General features: G+C 49.7%; 1 protein-coding gene across 6 annotated transcripts in view; it reads left to right on the top strand.

Annotated features, from left to right (window-relative positions):
- The first annotated feature begins 394 nt into the window (after nucleotides 1–394).
- Nucleotides 395–23,958, top strand: part of PTPRN2 (protein tyrosine phosphatase receptor type N2) — a 1,123,220-nt gene continuing 1,099,656 nt past the window's right edge. For 3 of the 6 annotated variants that reach the window (XM_024358152.3, XM_024358150.3, XM_024358149.3), the window contains exon 1: nucleotides 395–616. In XM_024358152.3, coding sequence (XP_024213920.2) covers nucleotides 505–616 — 112 coding nt within the window. In that variant the 5' untranslated portion in view covers nucleotides 395–504. The remainder of the gene's footprint in view (nucleotides 617–23,958) is intronic. The other 3 variants (XM_054655427.2, XM_054655428.2, XM_024358151.3) reach the window with 3 other exon arrangements.

The following is a 23,958-nucleotide window of genomic DNA, read 5'->3' as shown; positions in this document are numbered from 1 at the left end:
CCCCGCCGTCCCCAGGGACAGTGCGACCCCCAGCACCGGGCCGGGCGGGGAGCGGCGGCAGGCGGGGAGGGGATCCGAGGGCCAGGCGGGGGGCAGGAATGCAGGTGGGAGGGGACGCGCGGGGCGGGGGGCGGACGGGGCGTTCCGAGCGGGGAGGGGCGCGAGCCGGGGCTGGGGAGTCCAGGGCCGGGCGTGGGGCTCCGGGCCGCGGCGCCTGCGAGTGGGGAGGGAAGGGAGCCGGGCGGGCGGGGGGCGTGGCCGGGGCGAGCGGGGCTGGCCGGGGGCGTGGCCTGAGGGCGGACGCGCGTCCGGGGGCGGGGCCGGGGCGGGGCCGGGCGCTGTCCGGTGCTGAAGCTCGGCCCGGCGTCGCCGCAAGAGCGCGAGAGGCGCGGCGGGAGGAGCTGGCGGCGCGCGCCTCCCTGGGCCCGGACTCGGCCGCCTCCCGCCGCCTCCCGCCGCCTCCCGCGCGGCCATGGACTGAGCGCCGTCGGCCAGGCCGCGGGGATGGGGCCGCCGCTCCCGCTGCTGCTCCTGCTGCTGCTGCTGCTGCCGCCACGCGTCCTGCCTGCCGCCCCTCCGTCCGTCCCCCGCGGCCGGCAGCTCCCGGGGCGTCTGGGTGAGTGGGGGGCGCGGGGGGAGGGGCGCCTCAATGAATTAGTTGGGGGCGTTGTGAGAGGGGCGCCTCCGTGAGGGGGTCTGGGTGGGGAGAGGCGCCACCCTGAGGGGTCGGGGGGAGAGGCGCCTCTGTGAGGGGTTCGGGGGGGAGGGGCGGCGCCTCAGTGAGGGGGTTGCGGGGAGGGGCGCCTCTGAGTGAGGGGGCATGCAGGGAAGGCGCCTCAATAAATGAGTGGGGGCGTTGGGGGAGGGGCGCCTCTGAGAGGTTCTGGGGGAGGGACGCCTCAATGAATGAGAGGGGGCGTGGGGGGAGGGGCGCCTCAATGAATGCGGGGCGTGGGGGGAGGGGCGCCTCAATGAATGCGGGGCGTGGGGGAAGGGGCGCCTTAATGAATGAGTGGGGGGTTTAGGGGAGGGGCGTCTCGGTGAGTGACGGGGCGGGGGGGAGGGGTGCCTCAGTGAGTGAGTGGGGAGCGCGCCTTGGCTAGCGGGTCGGGGGCTCCGGGGGTCTCGGGGTTCCAGCGCGACACCCCCAGGCTCTGGGTCGCAAGCCCCCGGCCACAGGTCGCGCGCCTGTCTGTCCTCACTGGGGGCTCGGAGCAGGTCTCGCGCCCCTGCCTCAGTTTCCTCCCCGGCGCCGCCTCCTGCCTCTACCCCGGCTCCTGGGCCTCACGCCCCGAGCCCCGCCACTCGGCACTCCCCTGGCCCTGGAGCGCGCGGCCCTGGTCCGGCGTGGGTGCGCCCCCCGCTCGTGTTCCGCCGCGTGTGCCGCGAGGGGCCGGGCCTCGGATGTCCCGCTGCACCCGCTTCTACCTGCGTCCCCCGCACCCCCCGCGGGCAGCGCCGCCGAAATCAGAGGACATTTTTCCTCCGTGGCAGCCGCGGGAGGGAAGGGAGAGCGGCAGCTTCACGGCAGCGAGGGAGTGGAAGCCGCTGCTTTCCCAGGCGGACGCCCCTGTTCTAAACCCATAAAACCTCCAGTCCCCGGCACCTCCTTTCCTGCTAATCTTGTTTATTAAGAAGATTTACCATAAAGCCAATGTTTCCAGGCGGCTTCGGGGCCAGAATTACACATGACAGGTTAGGATAATCGGTGTCCACGGGGTGCAGAAGCAAACGCAGGCGGGGATGGAGGGGGGTCCTTCGCCGCTGCCTAGCGCCGCCTGCACCCACCTCAGTGCGGCTGGGCTCCGGCACCTTCCTCTCGGCCTCTAGGCCCTTCTGGTCTCCAGTAGTGCTTTATGGTCAAAATCCCAAACAAACAAAAACTGCAGAGAACCAGGAGTCTTGACACAGTCTCCCTGGACTCCTGAGTTGACGCTCCCCTCCCTCAAGCCAGAGTCCCCTGAATTCCTCCCTTGCCTTGAGGTTTCCTCACACTCCCTAACCTGCTTGTCTCTGTTAGAAGGAACACAGGCGCTGGGAAAGGAGGTCCTTGCTCACCTGCCTTGGAGTCCTGGGAGGGAGTGTCTGTGCTGGTCCCGCACCTCTGGGATGTAGCCCAGTCACTGTGCCCCCAGGGCCCAGGTGAAGCCCTCACCCTTCCATGCTGGAGCACGGGGGAGTCCTGCATGGGAGGCTTGGGGGCCTTGCTCACTCTGCCTCCTCCTGGTGCCTTGCCCCCTATCAGGAAAGAAGGCCCAGCTGTGCACCAGTGGCCTCTTGCTGGGGTTGTATTCCTTCCTCCAGCTGGCTTGACCTGGCCAGTCACCTTATGGGAGAGTTGTTTGCTCTGAGGCCAGGTGCCGCCCTTCACCTACACATGAAGCACACATGGGCGTGGAGTGTCCCAGGGAAGGTAGGTCATTATGGTGTGAGCTGGAGGCTGGTCCTTGACTGCTTTCCTTGCCATTGCAATGGCCAGTTCACAGCATTCTTCCAAAATCACAGAGAAAGTCAGAAAGGTAGGGGGTAGCTGAGAGAGGCAGCAAAGGAAAACCCAAAGATGGAAGTGCATGAAGAGAGGAAAGCTGCTAAACTGAATGATAATGCCCAATGCAGCAGTGTTATTTTGGCTACCAGCAAAGTTGACTCATATAATTAAAACTGGTGCCATGTTTCCCTCGGCTCTGATCACGGTGTCACTGGTAACAGAAGGCTGTGTCATAAAGAGACTTATGGACACACTTATTTTGTGGGAAAACATTAAGAATGCAGACATCGTTGAAATTGTTTCGAGGACTCCAGGTGAAAGGCATCACCTACATTCTCAGGTAATTGGAAACTGCCCCAGTGGTATAGACAAAGAATGAGATGTATATGTGGTCTTCCCATTGCAGGAGCCACCTTGGGGCAGAATGTGGCCATGTGTCAGCTACCTATGTCCCCTCCACCTTGTACCATCCTCACTCTGTGTTGCTGCCATTTTGTCAGAACTCAATCCACGGAAAATGCAAGGAGAAGCTTTCTTACCTGTGCCGGGCAGGTGCTGCCATTTTTCTTTCTCTCCTGTCTGGATCTTGTTTGGCAATGGTCATGCCAACTACATTGTTCCAAATAATGAGGCTCGATTAAAGATGCACAGAGCGGCCTTAAATCCGGCCCAGCTGTGCCATTTGTAATCTATTTATTTATTTACCTATTAACATTCAACTTCACGTTGAGGCCTCCAGAACACATGTGGTTCAAGGAGATCCAAGTTTTTGCTCCTCTGTTACGTCAAACAGCCTTGTAGGTTAGAACTAGGGGTTGATGTTAACAAGACCTAAAGACCAATTCTTTTTATATAGGATGGCTTGTCTTGAGCAAGGGGCCCTTCTCATGTTGACAGTGAAGGAGCTCTTGACGAAACCTAGGGTCGATAACTGCTGTCTCTGAGTTTATTCTCGTGGCCTTGAGCCACACTCCACGATGCTGACTTATTTCCAGAACAGCTGTTGGCAGCACCCTGTGGTAGTGGAAGTCTCACTGCTTCCTCTCTTTTCCCCTGATTTATTTAGTTTCCTGCCCTCCCATCACCCACTCTGCCTGTTCCTTTCTGGTCGGAAGGGCTCCCTTATGGCATTAATTAATTATCTGTGAGACCATTATCGAAGCTGAACACAGGGGAACATGGCATCCTTTCTAGTGACACGATTCAGCTTTGCTTGTAGCCAAAATAACATTGCTGTGTTATGCAGGGCTGTTCAGACAGCCTGATGGTCTTTTCTTCATATGCTTCAGTCTTTGAGTTTTCCTCCCGACCGGACCGCCTTTCTCTGTGATTTCAGGGCATCCTTTGTGCAGGTCTCAGTGCTTTTTCCTTAAGTTTAACTTGAACATAAGCCCTTTGTTAAGGGCTTTATGCTGTTCTTCACTTACATGGAGGCTGACTTGTGAACCTGCTCAGGTAGCCCCTATGTTTAGGGGGGCAGTTTTCTAAAGGCCCCCCCTTCCTTTTGCTAAAGAAGCACAACTTTCACTTGCCAATGATAGAGTCAGCCTTTCATGCAGATTTTGCTTGGAGAATCCAGATTCAGAACCAGTGGGTGCACCTGGCTGTGAAGACAGGAGATTGTTCATTTTGCTCCTTTGTTTTGGCCTTCCGATTTGCCTACACAGACTTTTCATTCACCAGGGAGCCCACACAGAGCCGAGAGGCAGAGCCATCGGAGCAGGACTCTGCTGGCTTTGTGAAGGAGATGGCGTGATTGTTTATTTTTAAATCAAAGGATCCTTACTGCCACAAAAGCACAAATCTGTCTTTACTTCTTGGGGTCCAGAGCCTCTGATTCCGTTTGGTTGGATGGTAATGAGCAACCTGTCCCTTCCCCCAAGAAGAGCCTGCTCCTTGCACATCTGTGAGCTTCTCTGCCTGTTGTTCCCTGTCTCTCCTGCTCAGTCTCCATCAGCCTAAGGGCTGATGTTCTGGGCAGAAGGAATGGGGTGTGTTGTAACCCTAGGCTTCTGGAAGAAGGAGGTGCCAGACAATGGGTTCACTCATGAAGCTAGATTCAGGAAGCAGGATGTAGGGTGTCAGGCTCAGAAGGGATGGGCAGGGAATGGAAGAGCTTTTAAAATGACTTCTTCTCAGTGCTGAGCTTAGCTGTGTGTTAGCGTCTGGCAGCTCTTCTTCCAAGCTGATTTGTTTTTGTACCTGGTGATCAAGGTCAGTGGTGCCCGCCAGGGAGGGGAGGTGGGGGTGGGCAATCACTTTGTCATAGTCCTCTCTCTGTTTTACTCCGAGATGGTGTTGGGCCCCATCATGGTGCACAGCGGGAATCTCTGTGTGCTATGAAACATGTCAGCATGTTGGGTCTCCAGCTTCCTGTGAAGAATAGGGCTATCGACACAGGGTACACGGGACAAAGGTTAGCTGGTGTGATGTGCAGTCCAAGGCTCAACATCCCAAGGCCCCATCTTCTGATGAACTCTGTGGTAACACTGATCCTTTTATGTCACAATAATTTCTGCATTCTGGGTTTGTTTTGTCCTAGTGTTCATGCAGGATTACCTAATTTTTGGATGCAGTTACTCATCGACTTTTCTTTAGATTTTGAAAGTGAGGAATATGGGACTAGGAAGGGGAGTGAAGCCTCAAGGAGACATAGGGGTTCAGCTAAGCTGTCATCAGACATGGTCTCATTAAGAAAGTTCCACTCAATGCAACTGGCTTTGCGGGTGAGCCATGACTACTGCCTCTTGGAGGGTTACCTTAGAATTTCAAATTCCTCATGAAAAAGTGTTTGCAGCCAAACATCACCCAAACTAATAATAGCTCCCTGGCATTGGGTGACAGATATCTAAGATATGCCTGGATATGTGTAAATATTACTAGTTTAACGATTCTTTTTTTTTTTTTTTTTTTTTTTTGAGATGGAGTCTCGCTTTGTCACCCAGGCTGGAGTACAATGGTGCAATCATGGCTCACTGCAGCCTCGAGCTCCTGGGCTCAAGCAATCCACCCATCTTAGCCTTCTGAATAGCTGGGACTACAGGCACATGCCTCTGCACCAGGCTAATTTAAAAAAGTTTTGTCTTAGTTTGGGTTCATGAATAAATATAATAACTAAAAAATGAACAAAAAATATTAAAAATGAATATTTTTTTTTTAGAGAGGACGGTCTTGCTATGTTGCCCAGGCTGGTCTTGAACTCCTGGCCTCAAGTGATCCTCCTGCCTTGGCCTCTCAAAGTGCTGGGATTACGTGCATAGCCACTGTGCCCGACCAGGTTTAAGGATTCTTTGTGCGTGGAGCGGTGAAGAAAAAGCTTAATAAATGGCAGAAAGGGTTTTCATCCAGCCGAATCCCAAGAGACGAAGGCCAGATGAGCCTCGGCTGAGAACCTCTCTTATCTTTCCTGACATGATGTTCCACTTCTCAGAGAAAGCAAACAGCTAAATTCACGGCAGATAACCCTCCACACCACATAAAAGCACCTGGCAGCTCTTTCCACATTAGTTTAAGTTGACCTTCATAAATGTAGACCCAGCTGGACTTATTTTTTAATCTTAGTTGATAGAAGGCCAGAAAACCTGAGAAGCAGAAAACAGTTAATCCACTTTTCTGCTGCTTGGAAACAGTGTGGAAACAGTGTGTTGAAGGAAGGGCATTTTTTTCTTTTAATTCCTGTTATCTCTAAGAACTCTGCCACAGCCACTATTTAAATACCTAGAACAGGAAGTAAAAATGGGTGAGGCTCCCTTGGAAACACCTGCTTCTGCACATTTTAAATACCTTTTTTGTTTGTCACTCTACATCACGACGCTGGTAAGTGGGTGGCTTTTGCAGGCAGCTGGAAAACTGGACCTCGGACTACCGAGCTGCATTTGTCTTGAACGGCTTCTGTGTGTGTAACACAAAGAAACGAGAGATGATGAGTGTTTGGTGACAGTTACTCAGTGTTAACTCTCATCTCTGGAAGTGGTAAGAGGGCATTTCACTTCCTTTGTTTTTGTCTGTTCCCTCCAATAGTCCTAACTGGGATTCAGAAAACCAAGGGCATTCCCTGGATAGTGCCAGGACTAGGACTGTGTCTTGTGAGGGTGATTCAAGGCCGTGGCAGGTGACAGGAGATGAACTAATAGTTACAAAACCGATTCTGGAGCTTTCTTTTTAAAATTTAATTTTAAATTATCATAAAGTAAAATGGACTTTTCTTTTTTGGTGTACTGTGTTACATATAGATTCAGGTGGCCACCTCCTCTGTCAGTGTACGGATCATTCCATCACCCCCAAAACTTCCCAGTGTGCTCCCTTCACAGTGACAGCCTCTCCCATCCCTGTACCTCTGGGTACCCCCAAATCTTGAACCCCTGAGCCTTCCATGTTCACTGACATGTATTCCCCAGAATAACCCGCATAGGTATTTCTATCTTCAATTTACAGATAGAAAGACTGAGTCTTGGAGTGGTTAAGGAATGTACCACAGGACACCTGGTGGGTAGTCCTGGGATGGGGTCCTAGGTCTCTGGAGCCTCCTTTCTCTCCCAGTGGTCATCCCAGGATGGGCTGAGGATTCTACATGCTGTCAGAACATGTCTCTCTGGTTGCATAGAACAAGGACGTCTGTCTCGTTCTTACAGGAGTGGGGACCATTTCACTTGTCAAATTGCCTTTCTCTTAGGAGCTTCTCAACCTCAGGCCACGGAGATTTTAAAGTGCTCTTTGGCACCAGCAGGGGATTGATTTTCTGAGTTGGGTTTTGTTTTGGGTGTCAGATTCAAATATTTGGTGTGCCTTCTGAGGGAATTTTGATGTTTGGAAATGGGCGACTTATTTTTGGAGACTTTTGGCCTTCCCATAATGGCAGGGAATGAAAATGCCACCCTTAGGATTCACTACTCGATATGTCCATAAAAATTTTATGTTCCAAATGCTTTCTGGGCTTCCGTCAGGTTTTTAAAAACATGGTGACACAAACACCAAAGAAGTGAGCTCTCATCTCAGACTTGTCATAACAAAAACCCACTTCAGAATAAGGGATGAGAGAGGGATTACTTTCCTAAGAACATTTATTTAAGAGTAGGTTCTGTTTAGGTTTGATGTTTAGAGTGGCAAGCGGGCAGGGGGTTGGTTCAGGGACTCCCTACTCTTTTCTGAACTATGCTGGTGGAAGGAAAGTGTAGAATTTTCTATCATGTGATGTGGGCGCTCCGTCACCACGTGGTTCTGAAAGGTCATTTCGAAAAGGCTTCTGATGCAGTGTTCTGTATACAGCACAAAGGGCATGTTTAGAAATGGTTTGTTTGGCGGAAGGAATTTTCAGAAGGAAGGCTGACCTGGTTTCCAAAAGGAGAGGACTTCATATTAATCATGCAAGTGAATTCTGGTTCCAAATGTGAAATACATTCAACTTGTAAATGGATGGAGCCGCTAATAAAATTGGCAGTCAGAGGCTGTGATTTTAATCCAGCTCAAAGCAGCAGTTAATCTGTGGTACAATTTGAGGCTGACCCCACAATGTGTACATTCTCTGAAATAGCCGCTGTTCTAGAGGACTCAACTGTGCACACCAGCGCAAGCTCCATTTCTTAGCCGGAGGCAGGGGATGGAACATAGGTAAAGCAGTGGCAGGAGCTGCTGTCTGATGACTTCCCACCTCAAGTCCATTTTGTCCCTCACATCTCTTTTACTAAGAGTTCTTGAATCTCTTTCTCTGCTTTTCCTGAAAACAGGCCAAGGTTGAGACCACTGGACTTCCATCTGATTTGAGTGTTCTGCACTGAGATACAGCTGTGGTTAGAGCTGCTGTGGGAAGCACAGCCACCAGTTCCTATGGAGCGGCACCCATTCTTGTGGTGGAAGACTTGCGGCATCCATGTGCCTGCTTTGTTATGCTGTTATGGTCCTTGATTCTATGAAATAGCCAACATGAAATTATGATCAGTTAAGGTAACAGAAATGGGGCTTTTTCACTGAAATAGAAAGAGGATTCTAGCAGAGTCAGAAACTGCTGGTGATTTCTGCAAATATGGTAGGGAATAGGGAATATGTGGCTGTTTCAAGAGCACAAATTAAATGACAGTACTGCTTCCATGCAGTGTGTTGACAGATTGAGAGGTCACCTTATCTTTCCAATCAGATAATCTTTACAGTTTGCACTTGCACTCATATTAGAAGTCAAGAGAAATGGAAGGACTTCACCTATAATCTCTCTGGATTTATACCTTGAGCAAAATACCTGGTTCTTCATGTTTTTGAGAGGATTACCTGAGCTGGGTGGGAGAGTCCTTGGTAACCACAGAGTTTCTGATAAGTCCTAGTGGTTGTTATTTTTGGATGCTCCAGGTTTCTACAGTTAATGTTGGAGGTGGTGGCTGACAGGATGGAATATTGTTATTGTTAGAAACAATATTACTTTAGAAAATCCAAGTCTCAGATGAACTGACAATAGAGATTATTGCAAAAGCATTGCCATTACCTTTTAAAGAGTAATATCATTTATATTTCTTAATAGGCATATCCAAACAGGTTACATCAATAAGGATGAAGCCTGGTTTTGTTGTGATGATGAGAGTAACTGATGGCGACAGCCCTTTGGAGTTTATTTCACATCATCCCTTTGATGACTGTAAAGCCCTTGAATAAAAGAAGTGGGGCTTGGCCAGGCACAGTGGCTCATGCCTGTAATCCCAGCACTTTGGGAGGCTGAGGTGGGCAGATCATCTGAGGTCAGGAGTTCGAGACCAGCCTGGCCAACATGGTGAAACCCCGTCTCTACTAAAAATATAAAAATTAGCTGGTTGTAGTGGCAGGTACCTGTAATCCCAGCTACTTGGGGGGCTGAGGCAGGAGAATCACTTGAACCTGGAAGATGGAGGATGCAGTGAAATGAGATTGTGCCAGTGCACTGCAGCCTGGGCAACAGAGGGAGACTCTGTCTCAACAACAACAACAACAACAACAACAACAACAAAAAAGAAGTAGGACTTAAGGGAACAATAGACACTGGGAATGCCTAAAGAAGGGAGGGAGGAAGGAGCCAAGGGTCAAAAAACTACTTATCAAGTACTGTGTTCCTCGTTTGGGTGACAGGATCATCATAAACCCAACAGTCGGCATCACTCAATACACCCACGTAACAAACCTGTGTATACATGTACTCTTTGAATCTATGATTTTTTTTTTTTTTACAGAGACAGGGTCTGGCTCTGTAGCCCAGACTGGAGTGCAGTGGCATAGTCATAGTTCCCTGCAGCCCTGAACTCCTGGGCTCAAGTGTTTCTCCCCACTCAGCCTCCTGAGCAGCTGATACTACAGGTATGTGCCACCATGCCTGGCTTGAACTCCTGGACTCAAGTGATCCTCCTTCCTTGTCCTCCCAAACTGCTGAGATTATAGGCATGAGTCACCATGCCTGGCCCCTGGAATCTCAAAAAGAAAAAAAAAAGGTGACTTAAATAATATTCATACAAATTTCTTACAAGTTTGAGTAGAAAGTATTATAAAAAGAGATAGTACATACGCTTTTTTTAGATATGCTAAACACTTTCTTTTAAAATGTTTTATTATGTAATATTTGATAAATGCAAAATTCAGAGCACGTTTTTTAGTATACTTGGCATGTCTAGGTTGCACTGTTTTTAAGTGCCTGAATTTTGGTCTTGTCAACGAGCTTGCCGGGTGGGTGTTGTTCCCTTTGCTCTTCTGAAGCGAGGTGAGTGTCTGGCTGGCTTGCTTTGCCCTCTGGCCTGCAGGGTAAGGGTGGGCAGCCTTGCTGTGCCCATCTTCCTGGCCTGTGGGGATGGCAAGGGGAGAGGGAGGTGGCCGGGCAGTGCAGGGTCTGTGTTAGGGCCCAGTGCACTATTCAGAGTTTGCCCAGGGCCCTTTCCCTTACTCCATCCACTTAGGATTGTGTCAGAGTCCAAGGGGAGACCTGTGGGCCCTGGATGGGCCCTGTCCCTGTCATCACATCCCATACTTGGGGATCGGTGGCTCTGGTGGACCCCATTCCTGTGGTCACATCCTATCCTTTATCTGTCTGTTTTATCAGGTTGCAACAGTCTTCCTCTTAGAGGAAATGAAGACAAGGTGAGTGCTCACTTTGCTGTTTGGGCTTTCTTAGGAGCCCACAGTGTTGTGCAGGCCCCATGCTGTCTGTGGCATTCGGGAGGGTGGGGAGCCCTCAGTGTTGTGCAGGCCCCATGCTGTTTGTGGCATTCAGAGGGGCTGGGAGCCCTCAGTGTTGTGCAGGCCCCATGCTGTCTGTGGCATCAGGCAGGGTGGGGAGCCCTCAGTGTTGTGCAGGCCCCATGCTGTCTGTGGCATCAGGCAGGGTGGGGAGCCCTCAGTGTTGTGCAGGCCCCATGCTGTTTGTGGCATCAGGCAGGGTGGGGAGCCCTCAGTGTTGTGCAGGCCCCATGCTGTCTGTGGCATTCAGGAGGGCTGGGAGCCCTCAGTGTTGTGCAGGCCCTATGCTGTCTGTGGCATCAGGCAGGGTGGGCAGCCCTCAGTGTTGTGTAGGCCCCATGTTGTTTGTGGCATCAGGCAGGGTGGGGAGCCCTCAGTGTTGTGTAGGCCCCATGCTGTTTGTGGTGTTTGGGAGCTCTCAGTGTTGTGCAGGCCCCATGGCGTTTGTGGCATCAGGCAGGGTGGGGAGCCCTCAGTGTTGTGCAGGCCCCATGCTGTCTGTGGCATCAGGCAGGGTGGGGAGCCCTCAGTGTTGTGCAGGCCCCATGCTGTCTGTGGCATTCAGGAGGGCTGGGAGCCCTCAGTGTTGTGCAGGCCCCATGCTGTCTGTGGCATCAGGCAGGGTGGGGAGCCCTCAGTGTTGTGCAGGCCCCATGCTGTCTGTGGCATCAGGCAGGGTGGGCAGCCCTCAGTGTTGTGTAGGCCCCATGTTGTTTGTGGCATCAGGCAGGGTGGGGAGCCCTCAGTGTTGTGTAGGCCCCATGCTGTTTGTGGTGTTTGGGAGCTCTCAGTGTTGTGCAGGCCCCATGGTGTTTGTGGCATTGGGCAGGGCTGGGAGCCAGATGCCCTGTGCATTTCCATCTTGCTCCAGAACCTCTGTCTTGACCACTGGCTGTCAGCCATGGCTCCCCATGCTGTGCTTCTGTGGGACCTTTGTGGTGTGTTCCTGTTCCTTATGTTCACTCAGATAGCAGCATGTTACTCCCCAGAGGCCTCTGCGGGAGAGGTAGGCAGAGGTGCTGGTGGGAGGCTCCTTAGCAGCCCCCATGTCCCTGGTGGTGCAGGCTGTGGGCCCCGGGGCTTGTCCCGAGAGGGCCCCTCATGTTTTCAGCCCTTTTTCTGGCTCACACTTGTGCCTGGAATGTGCTTAAAAAAGGCTTTGAGGCAGAGTTGTGTGGAATAGAGAAACTGTGACGTCAGAAGCAGAACTTTACAGAGATGTTCGTTCTTGCAAAACCAGTGTGGTCTGAAAATGGCTTCTTCTGCATGAGCCTGACAGGGTCGCTGTGCAGGCAGCCCGGGCTGGCAGTGCCTGGCTGTGAGTGACTTGGTGTGTTTGCAGACACACAGCTCTGTCTGAGTGACCACACCAGGGGACACACCTCACCCAGGCCTGGGAGTTCCTGCTTGCTGCTTGTTTGGGGTGAGAGGCAGGCTCTTCCAGCGGGGAAAGTATTGACAGCACATGGAATGGGGATGTTGCAAACTCAGAGAACATTTTTTAAATGAGTTTTTCATTGCTGTGAGCTTAACAAGAAGGAAGCATTTTGATCACTTGAAAAAGGAAATGTTTTCAAGTGGAAAATATTTTTAAAAATAAAGATTAGATTCTTGGTTTAGTTTTCTATAAAACAATCTACTTATTTTTAAATTTTTATTATAATTTCTAGTAATACTGAAATTATTATTGGTTATAACTATTTTGTCTCTTTGGGAAGTAAGATGTAGTTCTCAAGAGATGTGTTGATTTAGTGCCCTTCTGAGAAAATAAAAACATGCAACTGTGTGAAAAATTTGGATACTTATGTAGTTATGCCTCTTGTATCCTCCACAGGTTCTGAGGGGGTGAAATATAGATGTAAAACCTGGCCGGGCACATTGGCTCATGCCTGTAATCCAAGCACTTTGGGAGGCTGAGGTGGGAGGACTGATTGAGGCCAAGAGTTTGAGACCAGCCTGGGCAACACAGTGAGACTCTATCTCTACAAAAAATGTAAAAAATTAGCTGGGCCTGGTGGCACACACCTGTGGTCTCACTTATTTGGAAGGCTGAGACAGGAGGATCACCTGAGCCCAGGAGTTGGAGGCTACAGTGAGCAGTGATAAAAAGTAAAACCCATCTTATGGGGCTAGCCAACTACATTATTGACAATATCAGTCAATAGCAAATGTTAAAAAGTGACGTGTTTGGTTTATTGGTACTTTTAAAGAATATACAACATTTGTTTAATGATTTAATATTTTTCATAGCACTCTGAAAGAACGTCAGATATTCAGGGTAAGTCAAGCACTATGAAAAAAAAGAATGTCCCAGATTGTTACAGGTGATTTCACATAAGATAACATGTTTGACAAAGATTGTAGATAAAATAAGTACTAACTCCAAAATCAAAGCCTCATTTTGAAAGATTCTACCATGTGTGGGTATATTGTTAGCATGTTCCAAATGTTGAAATAGTTCTTCTAGACTATTAAAAGATGCTACTTTCCTGTGTAAAATAAATGACAAAAGGGAAGAAAAATATGTCCTTTGAAGAAAGGATGGAAGTCTGTTTTAATTTGCAGCCTGAAGGAGAAGAGGGTGAGTAGTCTGGTGGTGGCCAGTTCTGCCGTGTAAATCAGTGGCTCTCACCTCTGCTGCTGGGACTAGGTGGATGGCGGACAGGGACGTTGTTCGACATCCTGCAGTAGGCAGGACACTCCACGGAGCCACCCACCCAGTGTGCCAGCAAGGCCCGTCCAGCAGCCTGATGCATGTGGAGGAAGCTGCCGGGCATGCAGTCCTCACATGTAGCAGAGGAAGAATTTGGCCTAAATTATGGCAGAACAAACTTTAAAAGAAAGAAAGAAGTATTGGCCCCTTCCATGCCACCTTCCAGTGCTGGCTAGAGTAACTGCCACAACTGAAAATCTGATCCTATCACTCTTCTGCCAGAGCTGCCCCACATCTAACCTTAGGAAGGAAGCCCAAGCCCTGGACAGGGCTATTGGGCCCTCACTGGCAGGAGGCTTCTGCCTCATCCCCCTTGTGGCCCCTCCTCTCAGTGTCTCAGTGTCTGATGGTGCCACCAACAGAAATGTGCATTTATTTACCGGATACATATTCTTATTTACAAGTTATATATGTGCTCTACTGAACTCATTGTATGTTTATTATAAAAAATTCAAAACAAATTTAAGAGAATGAGAAATTAAACATCACTAATGATTAAAATATTTTGCTGAAGATACAAAAACTTCTTTGTATTCACTAAAATTTTTATTAATGTGATTAATAACATTTTAGATACTTAGTTTTTAAGTGTCTAATCTGGAGAGCTTCAATCTATGGTTATTTGCTGTCTCGATGCACAATATATGCTGAGAACAGTGCTCATCACTACTGAAAATATGCATAAATCTATAATTGAGAAAGTCCGAAGGATGATTTTTAATCTTTCTGGTTGCCTTCTTGTGGGTCTAACTGTGTGCTTTCCACTTCAAAATGTGTCTAAAGAAGAGCTCCCATTGGAAGTACAGATTTTCTTGTATTTGTCTTATTAACAATCCACGATTCCTTTCTAAGAATCTTTTCAAATCTCTGGATTACGTATAGTTAAAATGGGTCACCTAATCCATAAATCTCTTCACAGGCCCATGGAAATTGCAGCATAGTTTGAGAATGACACAAGGGGGCCCACTCTTCTGGCACCAGACCCCAAGAGGCCATTTGCTGTGGGGTCTCGTGGGGCTCCAGCATTAGCCCATATATCAAGCTTAATTTTTAGGACATCTAAGAGTGGGCATATCTCAATATATATGTTCAGTAATTTTTGCTGAATAAATGAATACATCAATTACAGACTCTCAGAGCTGGAAAAGAGTCCCTGGTCCAGTTTCATCGATTCATAAGTAACTTCCACATAAGGACATTCAGACCCAGGCATGGGGAGTGACTTGCTGTTGACCTTCCTGGACAGAGACCCGAGCTCTTGGTTGGTTGATTTTCAAGGAAAGAACCCCAGAGACATGAAGCTGTGGTGAGCACTGGCAGTCAGAAAGGAGAAGTGGTCACTCCTCCAGACCGCTTCTAGCTCTGCTACTCTAGGATTGGATTGAAGACCCCTATGCTGACTCTTTATTTTTAAAATTGATACCAACGAATGACTTTTCACAAGTAACATACTCTTTTTCTGAAAATTGTTTGACTTTATTTAAAAATCTATTCTGGCCTCCTCAGCACCCAAAGTTGATGTTTTCTGCATTTCTAGGAAGCACATTCCCTTTCCCATCCCCCCTCCATTTCTCTGAACATCTTGAATTGTTTAGCTGGGTATAGTGTTAGTGACATACAAAGAAATGTTGATGATCAGATGAGGCATCTGTACCAGAGGATGGTCATTAATTCCCATTAAGTATTTTTATAAAAGTAAAATGAGGGAAGAAATACATTACTGTGTGCCTCAGAAGACTCTTGTCCATTCATCATGCATCATGCTAATTACTCTTTTAAATTTAGATTCTTAGTCTAAGAACATTTCAAAATGAATTAACAACTATTCCTCAGCTTAGAAAATGTCATGGAGTGAGATTTATTTATTTAGTTGGAATAAAATGTAAATCATTCAGAAAGTATAAACTCATACTTGCAAGCTTACTATACTGGCAAAATCAGTGGGCTGATAATATGTACTATAGTCTCATCTTTATTTAGAAACTGCTGTTCCTATATCAGCTTAATAATTTTTTACTGAAGAACAAAGTGTAAAGCAATTTAAGTGGCAAAGATCTCTGAGTGCTGTGTCCAGTAGTGGTGGACTAAAGGAGTCAATGACCCTGGCACCAAAAACAGATCTGGACAAAATGTATGAAATAATGAAGGATCACAGTGATGAGTCAGAGGGCAGAGACCCAGGAGAAGGGTAGGGATGTGGTACTTAGGGTCAGTGTTTTCCAGAGGTGTCAGCCGGTCCTGATCAGGAGCCTCGGAGAGCTGTTGGGCAGAGGTCCCTGGTATGCCTCAGAGACTTGAGTTAGGACCCAGCAGGCTGCACCCAGAAAGGGTTCAGCAGACAGCTGTCTTCGTAGGCACAGAGCTGGCTCAGTGCCCTGGTGGGTCAGGGCTGTCAGGGCTGCTGGAATCCTCAGCCGCTAGATGGGGCAAAGTGGATCTTCTCTGGAGGAGGTAGCATAACTAGAGCCTCAAGTTAACCCCACAGTTGTTCACATCACTACCCAGTACCAAACAAAACAACATTTTGAGGGGAATTCATATGTTTATCCTTTTCAGGTTCCTCTATCTCACTGTGAACGAAGAGGATCAGGTTTCCACCCAACTAGACAGCCAGACAGAGAAACCTCTTTTCAGAACATTGTACTGAATACCTACTATGTGCTAGTCATTGGACTTGCAAACACGAGCAAGACAGAGTCCCTGCCCTCCAGAACCTTCCCTGCTTTCCAGAAGCTCCTGAACCTTTTCTGCCTTCTAGAACCTTCCCTGCCTTTCAGAACCTTCTGTGCTTCCAGAAGCTCACTAGCACCTTTCTCTTTCCAGTGCATTCCTAGTGCTTATCTTATAGTAGAATTTCATGAGGTTAATTCACTTAATAACTCTAGAGAATTTTCCATGTTGTATATACTGTTCTTGGCTCGGGAAGTTCTTATTCATCTCCACGTGTGATAAGACTTTGGTGAATAAATGCACCATTTTATTCCATGGATATTTATTTAGTTGTGTTTCCTAATTTTTGCCAAGAAATGGAAACAGCAGCAATGAAATTGGTTTTTATTTTTTTGGATCCTTAAGAAATAGGTGCTTTTTGAAGAATCAGGGGAGAAGTAACGCAAGACCCCAGAAGTATGCCAACATATAAAACCCCAAGTCAAAAGGTCAAACCACGCATTTGATCCCTCAAGTCCCCTGCTTGACCCTCTTCCAAGTGTACTTTCCTTCCTTTCATTCCTGCTCTAAAGCTTTTTAATACTTTCACTCCTGCTCAAAAAAAAAAAAAAAAAGAAAAAGAAATAGGTGTTTTTTTTGTTTGTTTGTTTTTGTTTTTTTTGAGTTGGAGTCTCACTCTATTACCCAGGCTGGAGTGCAGTGGTGCAATCTCAGCTCACTGCAACCTCTGCCTCCCAAGTTCAAGCGATTCTCCTGCCTCAGCGTCCCAAGTAGCTGGGATTACAGGCGCCCACTACCATGCTTGGCTAATTTTTGTATTTTTTCAGTAGAGATGGGGTTTCATCAGACTGGTCTCAAACTCCTGACCTCAGGTGATCCACCCACCTCAGCCTCCCAAAGTGCTGGGATTACAGGCGTGAGCCACTCTGCCTGGGCAGAAATAGGTGCTTTTCATGAAGTGTGCCAACACACGGCATAATTAAAAAAAAATAAGCAAAAACAAAAACAAAAAAATTCCAAGCCTTGCCACAGGGCTTGGAAATAAAATGAAATAAAATCAAATGAAATAAAACAGAATGGATTAAAACCTGAAGAGGGACTAGGTGGAGTGTCCGGTGCGGCTCCTGCCAGTGCGTCAGCCATGGCGGCGGCTGCTGGGAAGGCCCCTGCGTATGGCTTTGCCATCCGGGACCCGGGCTCTGCTCTGCAGGGGGGTGGGCTTCTGAGCGGAGGAAGGCCAGAGATAACCAGGTCCATGCACGTTTGTGTCTTTCCACAATGTCGGGCTTTTATGGATGCTTTTAGTCTCAGTCACAAAAGCCATGAGCTCCACAGAGTTCCTGAGGAGACGGTTCTCCCTGGTGCTTCCCGGTCAGTCCGTGGTCGGAGACGGGGGCTCACAGGCTCAAGCCTCTCCGCGGGCTCTCGGCGTTGCAAACCGTACCCAGCCGCGTGCTGAGCCGGTACACACGGGTTACAGCGGAAACACGCCGCAGCAAGCCAGGCGACACTTCACATCCAGGAGACTGTGCGGGAGAGCGGGCTAGCAGGCCACTCGGGGGGCACGGAGGACACAGGGAGCCTTCAGTGGCAGAGCCGGCCGGGGGATCAGGACCCACCACGGGGAGACGCGTCAGTTGAGGGGTCGGAGCTGCCGAAGCCGCTTTCTCACGGTGCAGAGTCCGTCTGTGGGGACGGATGGTGGGAGAGGGTGCTGGAGGGCGCTCGGTTCTGTCCTCATCTGGTTGGACGCAGCCTTTATTACGTGTTAATTTATTTATTCAGCAAAACACCTTGTCCCGGTTGGCAGAGCGCGGTGGAGTGTGGGGTGGAGGCCTCTGAGGGCGTCCCTTATACCCCGGCGCGCTGCTCAGGGCGAGGACCGAGGGCCCATGGCCAAGGAGCGGCCTCCAGAAGGACACGGAGCCCGGAAACGCGGGCTCTGGCTGCGCGCTCCCCGCCTGGCTGCCCAGGTCGGCCTGCAGGGGTTGGAGACGGCTCCGCGGAGAGCCTGGGGCCCGGTCTCAGCCCGGCGCGGCGGCTCTGAGGGAGCCCGGAGGCGGCTTCTCGGGGCTTCCCCCTGCCTGGGGGAAACGGGTGGAGGACGCGCCTGAGGGAACGCGAGGGAGGAAAGGCCTGGCGGCCTTGGCGCGTGGGCTCTGGGCTCCCCCGTCTGCGAGCGGCACCCGCTGGCCAGGGCGCGGGGCTGAGGGAGGCCGGGAGGGCGCCGCCCCGCGCTCCCGTCAGGCGGCCTCGCGCCCCGCGTTCCTGTCAGTCAGGCGGCCTCGCGCCCCGCGTTCCTGTCAGTCAGGCGGCCTCGCGCCCCGCGTTCCTGTCAGGCGGCCTTGTGCTCCGCGTTCCTGTCAGTCAGGCGGCCTCGCGCCCCGCGTTCCTGTCAGTCAGGCGGCCTCGTGCCCCGAGTTCTTGTTGGGCAGCCTTGTGCCCCGCGCTCCTGTCAGTGGCGCCCACGAGGCCGCTGGGAGCTGCTGCCTCCCTGTCCCCTCTTCCTGGTGAGGGGCCCAGCAGGACCCTGAGAGCAGGACCCCTCGGCCCCACAGCCTGGCGTGCGCGAGCTCCAAGCCTTCCTCCGCTGTGACGCCCCGGGGAGGGTGTCAGGGAGTCTCGTCCGCCCATGCGGGCGCATCTGGGGCTGGCCCTCGTCCTGTGAGGCCCACGTGATCTTTTTCGAGGTCGCTCAGTGGTGATTGAGTTCTGGGAATTAAATCCAAACTCCCTGGTTTACAACCCAAAGCCGGTGCATTCGCTCAGGGACACGGGGCCTACCTGGGCCAGGAGCCTCCAGGGCACGGCCAGCGCCAGTCAACCCGTGGAAACGCTGCAGAGACGCATTCCTATTGTCAGATGTATTCCCCTTAAAATACCTAAATTCCTGAGATTTCACATACATACATGTACAGTTAGTTATATGTGTTTTGAAATACATTCTTGCGCTGTCGCCCAGGCTGGAGTGCAGCCAAATAGTCACCGCTCACTGTAGCCTCCCATGCCTGGGCTCCAGCGATTCTCCTGTCTCAGCCTCCCCAGGAGCGGGGACCACAGGCCTAATCCCTCACACCTGCTTAATTTTTGTATTTTTTGTAGAGATGGGGTCTCACTATGTTGACCAGACTGTCCTCAAACTCCTGGGCTAAAGTGTTCCTCCCACCTTAGCCTCCTGAAGTGTTGGGATTACAGGTGTAATCCTGTGCCTGGAGGAATATTTTTTAATGTTAGTAATTTTTAAAAGAAGTGTGATAGGAAAGTTTTTTTTTTATTTAAACATTTTTAGTTACACACATAAAGATTTGGCAACTTTACATGTAGGTTACCCCAGTTTGTTAAAAAAGATTATTAGTCTGTGAAATTAAAAAGATAGAAAAAAATAGAAACCACTATTTTAAAGAATATTTCTGTAAAGTGTGATAGGTGAAAGCTGTTTGCTCCAGGAGTAGTTGTTTAGAGTATTTGTTATAAATCTCAACTTTGTGTAATACAAGTCAGTCATGTGATTTACCCCAGTATTTGAAGACCCTCTTTTCCTGCAGATTTCCTCAGTAGTTCAAAAAAAGAAAATCTACTCTAAAAGCTGTTTTTTTTTTTTCTTCTCCAAACCAAGGTCTCCAAAAGGAAGCATGTGATGTTCCTACCGCCTCTGGGAGTGACATATAAAAGTTTGGCTTCGCTATATTGTGTGTGAGCTTGGGCGGTTCATCTCCTTTCTCTGCATCTCAGTTTCCCCATTCTTGAAATGAGGAAGTTGAGCTAGATACTGTTTGCAGGTATAAAATTTAAAACAGCATTATTATTATTATTAGACAGAGTCTCACTCTTGCCCAGGCTGGAGTGCAGTGGTGTGATCTTGGCTCACTGCAACCTTTGCCTCCAGGGCTCAAGCGATTCTCCTGCCTCAGCCTCCCAAGTAGCTGGGACTACAGGCATGTACCACCACACCCAGCTAATTTTTATATTTTTAGTAGATACGAGGTTTCACCATGTTGGCCAGGCTGATCTCGAACTCCTGACCTCAAGTGATCTGCCTGCATCAGCCTCCCAAAGTGTTGGGATTACAGATGTGAGCCACTGCACCTGGGCAAAAGAGTTTTTAATAAAGGAAAGATAAGAGTCTCATCAGCTTCTGACTGTCGTTAGCACGTTGGTCATTTCTGTGTCCAGGCCAGACTTGGAGTTGGGATGGCCCGTGCCCCATCTTGCACACCTGGGCAGCAAGGAAGGGTGGGATGAGGTGAGATGGGGGTTCACCATTTGGTTTTCTCTGCCCCTCATCAGGTGTGGGGGGGTGCAGCCCCCAGTGTTCACTGGGCTTGATGTTCTCTCCCCTTGCAGAGCCCCTGACCATGCTGTCTCTACCCCTTTCGGCACGATGCCCGTACCCCTTCAGTCCGCTTGCTCCTCGAGGGCCATGTCCCTGCCCAAGACAGCTTTCCCCTGTGTTTCCAATCAGTTAATTAACTTGGCTGTTAATTGGGGACCTACTTGTGTTGTCCAGGGCCCAGCCTGGGCTTAGCACGTGGCAGGAACTTAATGAGTGGGAGCCGGAGGTCTGCATAGAGCCTGCTGAGTCTCAGCCTTGACATTTCACATCACTGTAATGAAAAGCCTTCCTAAAAATAATCTCTGCTTGCATCATGTCTAATAGATTCTGTTTGGAGAGTGGAAAATGCAATCGCAGGCACGGCTGGCCTCGTCAGGCCTGTTTGTCACAGTGACAGAATGGCCAGTTCTCCAGCCCAGCAAACACTGGGATAAACACCATAAATATGTGGGAAGTGCACACAGGTGTGTGCCAGGCAGGTGGCCCGTGAGGGCAACGGGGCTTTCTCTAATGTTTGATCAGTCCCACATTCTAGCCTTTGTTAAGGATTGGCTATGTTAATGGGGACTTGTGAAAATGTAGATACTTAAATTAGAAGCACAGGGAGCTGTTCTCCTTACCTTCCTCCCCTTCAGAAAAAATGAAGAAGAAAATGAAAAACCCTTTCTCCTTTGGAGACTTTTATTTATTTATTTTTTAAACTTTAACAATCTTTTGGTTGGGCATGGTGGCTCATGCCTATAATCTCAGCACTTTGGGAGGCTGAGGTGGGTGGATCACTTGAGGTCAGGAGTTTGAGACCAGCCTGGCCAATATGGTGAAACCATCTCTACTAAAAATACAAAAATTTGCTTGGCGTGGTAGCGGCTCCCTGTAATCCCAGCTACTTGGGACATTGAGGCAGGAGAGTTGCTTGAACTCAGGAGGTGGAGGTTGCAGTGAGCAGAGATTGTGCCACTGCACTCCAGCCTGGGTGACAGAGTGAGACTCTGTCTCAAACAAACAAAACAAAACAAAACAAAAAAACCCCCACTTTAACAATCTTTTATTACCAAACCCCGCGAAGGGTGGCTAACAGCAAAAATAGCATCTCTAACAAGATCCAGGATGGAGACCTTTAGAGGAGGGAATTCAGAAATTGAGAAAGGACTTCAGTTTCAAGTGTCCAGGGCTCCCTAGTCCTTTAAACGCCCAGTCACCTGCAGAGTACCTTTTGTGCGGTGCTTGTGGCAGGATGCCTGGCCCGGGGCTGCCAAGTGCCCGCCATGGGGCCTGTTTCCCAAAGCTTGTCCTCGGGAGGCTACAGTCAGCTCGATGGCTGAGTCTCTTCTGGAATTGCTCAGGAGCTAAAGCTTGGCCACTTCTTTTTTTTTTTGAGACAGTTTTGCTCTTGTCACCCAAGCTGGAGTGCAATGGCACGATCTTGGCTCACTGCAATTTCCTCCTCCTGGGTTCAAGCAATTCTCCTGCCTCAGTCTCCTGAGTGCCTGGGATAACAGGTGCCCGCCACCACGCCCAGTTAATTTTTTGTATTTTTAGTAAAGACAGGGCTTCACCATGTTGGTGAGGCTGGTCTTGAACTCCTAACCTCAGGTGATCCACCCACCTTGGCCTCCCAAAGTGCTGGGATTATAGGTGTTAGCCACTGCACCCGGCCAAGCTTGGCCACTTCTGATGTCAGTGGATAAAACGAGTAATTTTATTGATTCTCAAAGTTATCAAAATTATCCATAATCTCAGGGAGAGATTTTTAAAGGGAGAGAAATGGCTGACACAAAGGAAAATATAGGTGTCCTAAATATTTAGAGGACAGTGTTGTGGGCTTAGTGTCAGGTGACCTGTGGAAAGTTCCTAAGAAGCTCCATGCCTCAGTTTCCTCATCAGAATATCCTGCATCTGGCAGAGACAATAGGCAGATCTGTGTTTGGAGATGTGGGACAGTCTCTAGACGTGCGGGTAACTACGGGAACAGTGCCTGCCTCCAGGGTTCCTGGGGGGCTTGCATGAGATGGTTTCTATGTCTTGTGTGTAGAAAGTAAGTTGGAGTCATGAAGTAACAGAGGGCGACTCCTGGACCCTTGGCGTCTACCGTGCCTTTGCTTACTTTCTTCCTGGGGATTTTCCCGTGCTTTGACAGTTGTTGAAGCCTGCAGATCCCAGACGGGAAGTTTGCCGTCCGAGTTAAGATTTCTCACCATTGAGCTGAGGCCCTGTTTGGAATTCTGAGCAAAGCTGCTATTTTGGGGACACGTCCACCTTTGTGCTCAGCAGAGGTGGTGTCCAGATGGCCTGTGGCACCTGGGGTTGAGATGACCAGCCACAGCCCAGAGCTGGCTCTGTCTCACCTCTCAGGATGAGAGGTAATTTGCAAAGTTCCTGGGAATTTGCAAAGTTCCCGGTAATTTGCAAAGTTCCCTTTGGTGTGGCTGTATTTAAAAGCTGCATATTTAGTTCCATTCTGATAATCTATGTTTATGTAGCCACAAATATGCCTGTATAGATTGCAGCTCTAAAAGTCAAATACAGCTGGATCCTGATACTCAGATCTGATGCAGCATGGACTGTGTCATGTTCCTGGGAACCTCATAGTTTTATAGAGCAGAAGCCTCCATGCCTTGTTTGTTTCATCCTTGCCTTCCTCCACAATACAATTTTCTGAATGGTGTCAGCATCCCTGGGTCCATGCATGGCTGGGATGACTTTTTAGAGTTTGTGTAAAGCCGTTACGTGGGACAGGGCCTGCGCAGGGTCTCCCTCAGGAGAATGCAACTCTCATTAAAGAGCAGGCACACACCACAGGGAAGGCACGAGCCTTGCACATTTCTCCTTAGATTTGCACACATTTCTCTTTAGCTCCCAGCAGGGTGTCTGTGACCCTTCATTTTCCTGGCTGATATGGGCCACAGAGCCATTTCCTGGGCTGAGAAGGGATCTGTGGTCTGCCGTGCTGAGCTGCCCGCCCTTTGGCCTTACCACTGGCATTCTTTCCCTGTGCTTTAAATAAACATGTGTGGGTGAAGCTGCCATGCTGAGGGAAAGGGTCTAGATGGAGCTGGAGGGTGCAGTGGAAGGTGAGGAGTCAAGCCAGGTATTCCTGGGGCATGAAGGGTGGGCAGGGGGCTTGGGCCAGGGCCTGGCATGCACCCGTCTCCTGGCTCCCTGGCAACTGCCTAGCCCCGTGCTGCTTCGTGTTGGTTCCATGCTTCAGGAGCACTGGGATGGCAGCCGCACAGCTGGCCTTGCTGGTGTTGGTGATGGGGGTGGTGCCTGGCAGCCTCACGTCCTGGTGATGGAGGTGGGAGTCAGCTCAGCTGCTCACAGGTCGATTGGCTGTATCCATCACAAAATGTACAATTCTATTACCCCCAAATCCCACTTCTAGGAATTTTCCTTACAAACTTACTTGCACACATGTGCTGCAAAGATGTTTGCATAAGCATGTTCATTGCTGCCTTTTTTTGTCATAATACTCATTTGAAACAACTTGATTTTTCATAAGCAAGAGGTTAGTTAAATATATCATATTCACACCACAGAATATCCTGCAGCTGTTGGAAAGAATGAGGTAGGTCTTTG

The sequence above is a fragment of the Pan troglodytes genome, chromosome 6 (genome assembly GCF_028858775.2).
Source record: "Pan troglodytes isolate AG18354 chromosome 6, NHGRI_mPanTro3-v2.0_pri, whole genome shotgun sequence".
Classification (NCBI taxonomy): Eukaryota; Metazoa; Chordata; class Mammalia; order Primates; family Hominidae; genus Pan; species Pan troglodytes.
This window is presented reverse-complemented; position numbering and strand designations above follow the sequence as displayed.